Below are 11847 nucleotides of genomic sequence, written 5' to 3' on the forward strand. Positions count from 1 at the left end.
CTCCACTCTAACTTGTTGCCATTCATGACTTCCATAATAGGAACATTGGAAATAAGGTATAATAGGAGGGTGATGGACGGTGATAACTCAAATTATAAACGGGATAAGGCAACTACCTAAGGCAAGAGCAGAAGTGGAGAAGATGGTAGTGTAGAAAATGAGACACTTGGAACATCTACCTAATTTGTAAATGAAGAAGAATGATTAGATGCATGTGTAGTGTAAAGTTGAGAAGGGTTAGTGAGTGGTGTGTCACTAAAAATACGAAAGATGGGAACTAAGAGAGCTTCAATATCTGGTTTATAATAGTATCAATCAGTTGATCAAATTGATAAATCTAAATGTATTAAATAACATAAAAATAGGACAATAATCCAACTACAATTCAGCGTCCAGCTAAGAAGAAAAGCTTCCCTTTCTTTTTGGGAATCATTTCTTTTGTAAGCCATCAATTATTTACACTTTGTATAAACCGTCCATTAGCTTTTGAAAAGAAAATAGAATTAAAATAAAAAAAAGGTGACCAAGGAAAAAAGCCAGAAAACTCTATATAAAAGCGAAAAAATTCCACCAATAATTACAAACCCGAATAAAAATTATTTAAAAAAAAAACCCCGAAAGAATTAATAAAAAGAAAAACAAAAAAGATTCTCAAAACTCGGATGAGTTCACACATGACCCGTCTTTTCCACCACCGAATCGGAACTTAGTCCGAGTCATGAATCCCGAGTCAAGCAATGCCTCCCAGTCCACTTCCTCTTGCTCCTCCTCACTCCCCCTTTTCAACGTCTCCCACATCTTCCTTGCTTTCTCCCTGGTCAGACCATTTGTCGTCCGCTCCACCTTCGCCAACTCCTCCACTGCACCGGCCGCCTTAGCCAATCCCTTAAACCTCAACCCTGCTTGACTCAATCCATATAAAACCGCTACACAACCTTCCCGAGTCGGCTCATCCAACTCACTCCCTTTCAACAATTTCACCAAACAATCCACCGCACCCGAATCCAACATCGCAGCCCGCCCGTCCGAACCCGAAGCCAAGTTACACAGGATAAGGAATACCCGACCCGTCATATGACCGGATTTAACCATACTTAATAAAACCGGAACCGACCCGATTTTAACCAATTTAGTCCTATTGCTCTGAACGAGTGAGAGGTGGTAAAGCGCCAAAGCCGAGTCATGCCGAGTCCGCTCACTCCCTGATCTTAACATGTGCATGAGAGGTTGCAAAGCTCCCAAAACCCCAATGGCGGTCTTGTTATGATCATCAAGTGCTAAGCTAAAGAGTGCACCACAAGCATGTTCCTGCGCTTCAGGGGATCCCGATTTCAACACATCGATCAAATCAGGAACCAATCCTGACCGTACGATCTTAACCTTGTTGGTTTTTTCCAATGACAAGTTGACCAAAACTGCGACCGAGTTCACTTGAATATTTACGTACCGAGAAACGATCAAAGACCTGAAAGCAGAAAGTACACGTGGCGTGCAAAGAACAACCCTGGAACTCTCTTGTGTTCTTGTTTTCTTCCTTAACGTAATCAATGCCTCTTCAATGTCGAAAACTTGATGACTTTTCAGTTTTGTAAGAAAATACTCTTCTTCTTCGTTAATGTTTGGGGTCGTTAAGGTCTCGATCTCGGAGGAAGATGAAGCTGATGAGTAGCAACTCGGACTATCAGCGAGTTGCAATGGCTGAGTTGGTGTAGTAGTGACAGCAGAAACCGATTCCTCCGAGCTAGAACGAATTAACTCAGTCACCGCATGATCCAACTTCACCGAAGGAACATCTTTTTCGATTTGGGTTTTTGGCTTTTTGGACGATAATGAACGAACAAGTTCCTCAGCTTTAGAAAAATCAAAGGGTTTAGGAGGGTTTATAAGATGAGTTTGACACCAGTTAACAATGGTGGATTTAAGAGCAAGGTTAGGGATAACAGTGGAGAAATCAGGGACTGAACCATCTTTAAGAATGGGCGCGAAGTCTAAGTTTTTACAAGCTTCAACACAAACTCTTTCAAAAGTATGACCTGATGAAACTATAACAGGATCAGCCATTAAAGACCCTGAAATGGGACAAAAAAATTCTTCAGGGATTGACTTGGATTGAACCTGATGACCAGATTGAGATGTTTTCGCAGATGATGATCTGTGAAACGAAATCTTCCATTTTTGTTTCTTTGATACAACTTTCTCATCTTTCCCAGAAATTGAATGAAAGAAATCTTTATGATGATGAGTTGGTGTTTTATGAATCACCAGTTTCATCAAAGCTTCTTGAAACTCCATGGTTGAAGTTGTTGAATCAAAGCACCATTTCAGGAAAGTTGAAAAGAAAGAAACAAATTGTGCAATGTTACAAAGAAGACATAATGAATGAGAGAAGAAAAGGAAAAGTGGTAGATCATCAAAAACTAAACAAAACAGAAAAGCTTTGAAATTGGTTTTGGTTGATGAAATGATGATTTGGGATTGAGGTTTCAGTTTCCAGTTAGGATTCTGATTGTTTTTTAGACCAAATAAAAAAGTTGGTATTAAAGAAGCTCTCAAACTCTTAGTAACCCACTTACTGAGCTTTTTACTTGCTTTCAAACTTTTATCACTTTCATTTTTAAATTGAAATCTAATTGGTTTAATTTAAAATAAAATTTATTAACTTTGAAAAATCATTAAGAGAATAAAAATATTTCAAATAACTCTTCATTTTAATATGTCAAAATTTCACTTACATCATTTATAATTATGTAAATAATAGTAAAATTACCGAATGTCGAATAATAATAACTAAGCATCTTAAATAAGAATGAAAATCATATATATATATATATATATATTATGATGGAAACAAAGCCTATTAAATAACGTTAAAATATGATTTTTCTAATAATTCTTTAGATGTTATTTTTGAATGAAAATGTCTTCCTAATGCATATATTTATAGTGATAAAATTAATTTTAATTTATATATATAACTCTAAAACTAATTAAGTCAGAATTAATGTAATTTAATATTGATCCAAAGTCTAATTAAGTGATAATAAAAACAAAAAATATATTTACAATTTATAAATATATTTAAGAATAAAGTTAAATTTTAAGAATTGAGATTAGAGTTCAATTTATTTATTTTACATAAAAATAGATAAAATTATTTTTACTAAAATTACCAATTAACTATTAATTTTAAATTTAAAGTCAAAATATTAATTTCAATTTTTTTGTTTAGTTATTAAAAACTAAGTTCAAAGTAATTTTAAATACAATTAAATTAAATTTTATGAATTTTATTCAAAACCACCTTATCTAATTGAGATAGGATTATCTGAACATATTCTACCTATTCTAAGTGAAACAACTGCTGAAATTAGATAATCTAATTGAATTATAAAAAGAATTACTAAAAATTAAATTAAAGATGGACAACTTAAAACAACTAACTTCCTAAAAATAATTAAAATAAAATTATATTCATACCAAATTTAAAAATATAACTTCCTAAAGATAATTAAAATAAAATTTAATTAAAACTAAGTACTACTAGTATTACAAAATGTTTAAATGTTTTTTGTGTTCATTTTCTTCTTCAATTTACTAGTTTTTATTAAATGTGTTGCACCTGAATATACACATTTAATTATTTTAATTTTAATAATTTAATTTAATTTGTATAATTAATGTTAGTAATCATTGTTAATATATAAATGAAATATATATAATTTTATAAAATTATTTTTGCATAGAATATTTAAAAGATGAACATTTCTCTCTTTAATATTTATTGTTTTTATTTGTAAAAACCCAATGTTAATAAATTAGTTATATTATAAATGTATTATATAGTATTGTTATTTTGAGTTCTAAAATAAATTATGTGTATGTTGCAAGTGTTAGGTAATATTTTGACTATAATAGACTCATATCTAAAATATATTTCAATTTGTTATTTCAATTAATTTTGCTAATAAAATAATTATAACTAGTTTTAGTTTAAATATTATATTGATAATATTTTATCATATGTGCTATTTTGATAATAAAGTAAATATTGCATGCACGGTTAGATTATATCTGTTTGTTAGTTTATTTTTTAATTTGTTACTATGTTTCTAATTAGACCAAATTTTTAAACTGTGGTTTTCAGATGTCATTATTTTTTCTGTTAAGTTTGTTAGTCATGTTTACTTATTGTTCCTTTATTTTAGTTGAGAACGTCGGTGTAATTACCTATAAAAGGCATTATTTTGATGGAATAAATACAATTCAACTTATTATTTTCTTCTACCTCTAATAGTGGTATCAGAGCTAGGTTGTTGGAGTGAGTGTCTTTCAGTTGTGAATTATAATATCTTTCGAGAGTTTTGTTCAACCTACTATTCCACGATTTGATGGTTATTATGACCATTGGAGCATGTTTATGGAAAAATTTTCAAGGTCTAATGAATATTGGCCAATTGTTGACAAGGGCATTCAGGAACCAAATGTTGGTGATGTTTTAATAGATGCTCAAAATGTAGAGCTTGAGGCACCAAATTTGAAAGATTTAAAGACAAGGAATTATCTTTTTCAAGTCATTGATCATTAAATCATGGAAATAATTTGTAACATTCCCAACCCAGCCTATATGGTAGTCCTGAGTCAAAGAAATCACATTAACCACCAAAGTGACTCAGACTTTTTTTTTTTTAAATCAATTTTCAAATCTAAACCTATTTTATACAAGTAAATTTTCCAACGAAATTATTAAGAATATAGCAATGGCAAATATGTACCATACTCTAAAATAAATAAACCTATTTTTATCAGATATATATATGAATTAAACTCAATCTCATTGTAAAACCCTAATAATAAATATAAATAACAGTTCAACTAATTTCAAGACTTCTTAATAATCCATATCATGCATCCTAAATGATCAGTTTTAAAACCTTATATCCTATGCCATGGATCCATAAACAATAATAATGACAATATCAATAATGAGAATGGAATTAATAATAATATTCTTAGATAAAGTCCATGACAAGCTGAGACCCTCCGTATGTCGAGCCCATGTCCTAGTATGTTTAGTTGACTCCAGCCAATACTGCACTGCAGTAGGAGTTATACCAGAAACTCCCTTGAATGTTTCAGACCCATTTGATTGGATTCTCTCCACTATGGTAACGAGGCTCCCCGATCCTCCTCAGGCACTAGTAACCCATTTTAAAATCCTCAATATTGCCTGAGTTATCGTATCATCGTTGTTTTCTCGACTGTTTTCCATTCTTCCACCTCCATTAGCAATGGAGTTCTCAACATAATCATCCTCATAATTATGGTCCCCACCCTGAACAGTGGGTAGTTCTATAGATGCAGCCTTACGAGGTTTACCCCTACCACGCCTGCCTTGGGTACTTATTCTAGATGCGAGTGTTTAAGAAATCTAAAGTTATCTAGAATTTTCCATACAAGGTTCGCACATATTAGTTTTGGATTATAACTAGAATTCAAAGTTTCAGTTTATTAATAGTTTTATTCAAAAGTTCGTACTTGAACTAAAGTATATCGATAGTCCAATAATTTTATTCGGTTCATCAAAAATGATCAAAATCTCATTCATTCATCATAAACAATTTAATATTTTTAATTAATTTATTTATCATAATTAAACACCAAATAAACTATTGTGGAATTGACACCGAAGTCTCAAGCTTGTCTCCTTGCAACCAAAGAGTTAGTTTTAACAGATTCTCATGATATGGTTTCTTCCAAAATACCCCTTCTATATAACCATGTATGCATGCATGCATCTTTTATATATTTTTACGATATGATTTTTAGAAAACTTAGGCTCTGATACCACCAAATATAATTTCCAACCCAGCTTAAGCGATAGTCTCGAGTCGAAGAGATCACATTAACCACCAAAGTGGATCGATCTTTTTTTAAGTCAATTTTCAAATCTAAACCTATTTTATACAAGTAAATTTTCCAGCGAAATTATCAAGAATATAGCATCGGCAAATAATTACCATACTCTAAAATAAATAGACATATTTTTATCAGATATATATAAGAACTAAACTCAATCTCATCGTAAAACCCTAATAATAAATATAAATAATAGTTCAACTAATTTCAAGACTTCCTAATAATCTATATCATGCATCCTAAATGATCAATTTTAAAACCTTATATCCTATGCCATGGATCCATAAACAATAATAATGACAATATAAAAAATGAGAACAGAATTAATAATAATATTCTTAGATAAAGTCCACAACAAGCTGAGGCCCTTTGTATGTCGAGCCCATGTCCTAGTTCGTTGGATTATCTGAAAAGATGAAAAATAGGAGAGTGAGCTAAAAAGGCTCAGTAGGAGATACTGAACATCTTTACAATAAATCATTTCAATATTCGAACATGCATGTCAATCATTATAATCAAATTCACATAATAACCTTAACAATATGATAATTCAGTTTCTGTCACCGTAGACAAGCAGACATTAACGCTCAATCAAATTTAATTGAACAATTCAACTATAGAGTTATAATATCATTCATAGTGGGTATATGCACATTTGTCAGTTCAGTCGTTTCATCATGTGCCTTTCAATGAGGATGCATAGTATGTCATGCAACATTTGTTTAACGTTTCTTTTAACATTCGTTAATCCTACCCCCGACCATTAGCTCTCCAAATAGGGAGTTCCTTAGAACCCCCTCTGCCTTTTTACTCCTGCCATGGACTTTTACCACTATATTCTTTTAGTTACAGGTAAAAGTTGTCGTTCGGCTGAGGATCCACAACCACTTACAAATAAAAGCTGTCAGAGGGATCGTGGACGCCTAGTAAATAAAGTCACAGTTGGAATCTGTTCAGTCTGTGAATACATAACGAACATTCATTTATGCAGTATGAACTGTCGTTCTTCTACCTTTCATAACATCCCCCCATGTATATGCAATATAATTAGATATTTCAATTCGTTCATTCAATAATCGTTCAACATTCTACCTTTCATAACATCCCCCCATGTATATGCAATATAATTAGATCTTTCAATTCGTTCATTCAATAATCGTTCAACATTCTATCTCATAGTAAAAATAGGGAAATAAATATATCAATTATTGAGGCATGCGAAACATTTATTTGGCATGTATAATAATTAGTAAATATATATAATCATTCACATATTTAAACACCGATTTCTAAGCAATTATATTCTATTGGTAACCATAAAATCATTCACTAATTTATGCCATCAATCATAAACATTTAAATCATAAATTCATTCATTCATGTGCTTATCCATTCTATTCCTAGTCCGGAACCTAATTGTAAAATCTAGTTCTCTAAATGCTATTAAAAACCTAATCAGGGACTAAATTGCTTAAAATAAATAAATATTTAGGAAAGCTATAATTTTTAGGTTTCAAGGGTCACACGACCGTGTGACCAGCCCGTGTGTGAAGTCCCATGCCATGTACAATGCCTAAGGGTGAAGGTGCAAGAGCCACACGGTCGTGTGTGAGGCTTTAAGCCGTGTGTGATGCGAAGGGGGTGAGGTGCAAGATCCACACGGGTATGTGCGAGTCTCCAGGCGGTGTGTGAAGCGAGAATGCAAGGGAAAACAAGGGAATATGGTTGTGTTAGGGACCATGTGACCCGCACAGGTGAGCTACACGCCCGTGTAGTTGACCATGTGTACCTGGGCAGTTTCAAATTTTGATATGATTTTTCACAAAAAGTCACCCACCTTGCTTTCTGGGGATCTCAAGTGACTACCCCACGTTCAAGCTCGATCCAAACACCTACAATGGCCTTTCAATTGGTAAAATGGGATGATTAATGAGGGGTTTTCAAGATTTGAGGGGTTTTTTTGACAAAAACTTTAAAGATTCAATAGTGGATTGAAAGATTTGTTAAAGCTCGTTGTTACCCAAAATTAGAAGGTCCTAATTTGCAGGGAACGAGATACTTGTTGATTTTTTACAAGGACTCAACGAGTAAGCAACTCAAACTCTAATGATTTTGATGAAAACGATGGATTAGGGCTTGATTGCAAGGATTCAAGAATTCAAAAAAAAATTCCAGTAGTGAGGTTTTGAGAACAAAATGTAATAGAGAGTTTTCTGAGATTATAGAAACACAATAGTAGAGGTAGGGTTTTTAATTTGCTTAAATAATAAATAGGATTTTTAGTTAAATTAGGAACAAACTTTTAAAGAATTAGGTTGAACAAGAGTTTGAGGTTTAATGGGCAAATAGCCCATTTGTCTGAGAATCATCAAAAATAGGATGGCTAATGTGAATGGAGCTTTTGGAATTGAGGGGAAAGATGTAATTTAGGATGCTTGGACCTTGGTTCTTTATACTTTCTACCAAGCTCTTAACCACTAAGCTAGGATTTAATTCTTAATAATTTCTAAAAATCTAACCTTATATTATTTGGGATGTTACACAATTCAAGATATGTCAAAGAAAATTGGAGTTCCATGAAGAAGAAGTATCTCGTGAAAGTTGGAAATTTTCGATTATGAAAACGATTTATTGTATGGTGAAAGTATAAATTTTTTTTCAAAATCAAGCCAGTTTGTGATGTTTATAGTAATAAACATTCTATCGAAAAGTAGTTGTGTTTTATGCGAGACGGATTTGAATTGTTCCCAACTTTCAACTGAATGGTCTTCTCTGCTAGCATTGTACCCCGAATTTTATCGAGTGTGGGCTCAAACAACAAAGAACCAAATACAGAACCAAAAACGATTTATTACTTTCAGTAGGAAAGTAATTCTCTCAATAAAAGTTGGTAGAAATTATTATTCTAAAAAGATAGAATTTATTCTAAGAAAATAAATTCCAACTACTTTTTGTTAGAATAATAATATATGAAACTTATGTGTAAAACTTGTCTATCAATAGCTCTACCAGTATTACCTATTTATAGGAAGAGATAGGAGAATCCTGGTTGAATTGGAATAGCACAAATAATATTTATTTAATATAAAACACTTCTCTAGCCTAACTAGGTGAGAGGGGGTGACACATCCTAGATAATAACACTAGGGTTGCCGCTCCTCATGTGTAATATGAGGGGTTTAAGGTCTTTCTTGTATTGGATCTAATTATATGTGCTTCTTGGACTTTTGACATAGCACTTTAAAATTTAATTCAACACAATTTTTTTTCTATTTCCCAAAACAAATATTTTTTATTAATTGATTTAATTAATCAAATTAACTAAATTAATTTTCTAATTAAATAATTTTCTTAACCAATTCTAATTTCGTTGATGTCATGACAACTTTACCGTAGAAGAATCTATGAGAAAATATATTTAATTTTCATATTCGGGATTCATGGTGACTAATTAATTTAATTCTATTTTCGAACTTTAATTCAAAACTTTAAATTAATTCATATGTCATTTCTATACATAGTGAGAAAACACATTCATTTGTGAATGCGACCCATATCTCTAGTTAAGTTTGTCAATTATATTGATGCAATTACCTATAAAAGTATGATTTTGACGGAATAAACACAATTCAATTTATTATTTTCTTCTACCTCTATCAATTTTATACCTCTAATATCCATAATAATAATGTTGATAACGGTTCATAAAAATATTCAATGTATAAACTTGTTATTTATTTAAGATAAACTTTTATTTAATGAAGAAACATTTTAATTTATTTTAAGGTCTTTAGTAAAATTGTATCTAAAGTATTTTAATATGTTGTTTCAATTACTATTATTAATAAAGTAATTATAATATTAATAATCTCTTATCATATTTACTAAAAAAGTGAAAGCAGAAAACTACTTGCACGATTAGATTATTAGCATTATACTTCTCATATTCATATATGATTATGTTAATATCACTTTCTTATTTTTACATAAAATAAACATTATTAAAATAAAATTGTTTTTTTCAAACACAGAAATTAATAGATGCAAATAAAATATTAATAAAAATTATGGATAAAAAAGTCAAGGTAATTAATGAAAATGAAATGTTAATAAAATGGGTAAAAGACACTTACCCTGTCCTTGGAGATTTTGTATAAAATACTGTCGGAAGTAAATTTTAAAAGAAAGTTCAACTAAACCATTGTTCATATTTTCTATTAATGTAACAAAAGTAATTAATAAATGGCAAAATTCATTTAATAAATAGAGCGTTTAGTGTATTTTTCATCAAATTTCAGGGGATTGTTAATGCAGCTTCTAAAAATCATGGATGATATTAAATTGTTGTTAAATGATTTTACTTTTTTTAATGAACTTGCTTTTAGTAAGCCGTCTCAAATACGTTGAGGCAATGATTAATGCTGTTGAATCACGCAACAAGGTTCACAGCTTTAAATTTACACTTTTCTTTTGGCTTAAACATGGTTTGATTCCATTACTTACCCATTAAAAACCTGAAATTAAGTTATGGAATGATAGACTCTCCACGGGTTGGTATTGTCTTTAATCGAGTTGGGATTTTACCTGTTAAGTCCGCGAAGAATCTAGGTTCTTGAAGAGGTGGTGAGTTCAAAATGATGATGCTATAAAATCAAGAGACAAAATTTCAACTCGATCCATAACAATATCGATACATTCAAAAACTCATCTAACTCTAAAACAAAAAATTGTTTCCTAGTTTTGTGGTGAGGCAATGGGCAATACAACCTTCCTAAATTTATTAATGAAATCTTAAGTGCTAAGTTGTTGTAGCATTTGAAAAGTGTTTTTTATTTGACCTTTTAAGTGTTTTAGGCTGGATGACATCTCTTTTCTTTATCATTACCCATAGATTTAAAACAATTATTGCCACTCCTTTTTAGACTTTGTTACGTCTTCTTCCTTTTCTTTCCCCTCCCCTTTAGTGATTTCTTTTCGATATTCAAGACAATGAAAATGGGTTGGAATTCACTTTAGAATGTTCATCTTTTTCCATTTTGTTTATGATAAAAAAAAATTTGTTAAAATTTCAACCTTAGATCTATTAGATATTATTGATGTCTTGAAAGAGGATTTATGTAGGAGAGGAAAAAGTGTGGGAGACATTAGACTTAAAACACGCTGTTTGAATGTTATTTGATAAATTTTCAAAGATATTCTATTATAAATATTTCTAAAAAATAAACTTTCAAGCAAATGAAAAATAATCAACAATTTTTATATGGTTATAAATAAATTAAATAATGACCGTATTTGGTTTGGTTCATGTAATTACAAAATTTTAACTTGTATTTCATAAACGATTCAAATACCTCAATTTAAGTCGGTTTTCGATTTTTCTCGAGAGAAAATGAAGGAGAAAATTGGTAAAGTGAGAATAATAAATACAAAATGTTGAAAATGAGTATAGGAGTCAATTAAATTAAAATAATGTTAGAAGTTATTTTGATTGTGAAGGATGTCCAAGGGTCCCATGATATTGATATCAATTGGATTGGACATTAGGTTTTGGCTCTACTAATTAATCCTATGTTACCATATTTACTTTTATTAAAGTAGATTCTATGCCTTTACCCTTTTTGTTTGTATGATGCAGAAAGTAGTTAATGGTTTTAAAGCAATTCATAGATTTGTATTTTGGATTATTTTCTTAAATAACTATTTATTTGAATATTTGGATTTTAAAAAAATATTATAACTATTATTCGAGTAAAAAAATTTACAAATGATATTATTTGGGTTATTATTTAATCTCGAGACTCTATTAATATATATTAAATCATGATATATTTACGATGTGGGTGAAAAATTTATAATGTCATCATTTATTAAATTTTCTTATTGATTATATATAAAAAAAAATACCCTCGTAATAATATAATTTAATTTATA

General features: G+C 30.5%; 1 protein-coding gene across 1 annotated transcript; it reads right to left on the reverse strand.

Annotated features, from left to right (window-relative positions):
- Positions 1-328: 328 nt before the first annotated feature.
- Positions 329-2541, reverse strand: LOC105768447 (U-box domain-containing protein 40). The gene has a single exon (XM_012588369.2). The coding sequence runs from the start codon at positions 2290-2292 to the stop codon at positions 652-654; it is 1641 nt and encodes a 546-aa protein (XP_012443823.1). The 5' UTR covers positions 2293-2541; the 3' UTR covers positions 329-651.
- Positions 2542-11847: the final 9306 nt, after the last annotated feature.

This window comes from Gossypium raimondii, chromosome 7 (genome assembly GCF_025698545.1).
Source record: "Gossypium raimondii isolate GPD5lz chromosome 7, ASM2569854v1, whole genome shotgun sequence".
Taxonomy (NCBI): Eukaryota; Viridiplantae; Streptophyta; class Magnoliopsida; order Malvales; family Malvaceae; genus Gossypium; species Gossypium raimondii.

What these genes read in the sequence shown, in the direction of transcription:
- LOC105768447 (XM_012588369.2), bottom strand. Translation starts at nt 2,292, where the DNA reads ATGGAGTTTCAAGAAGCTTTGATGAAACTGGTGATTCATAAAACACCA.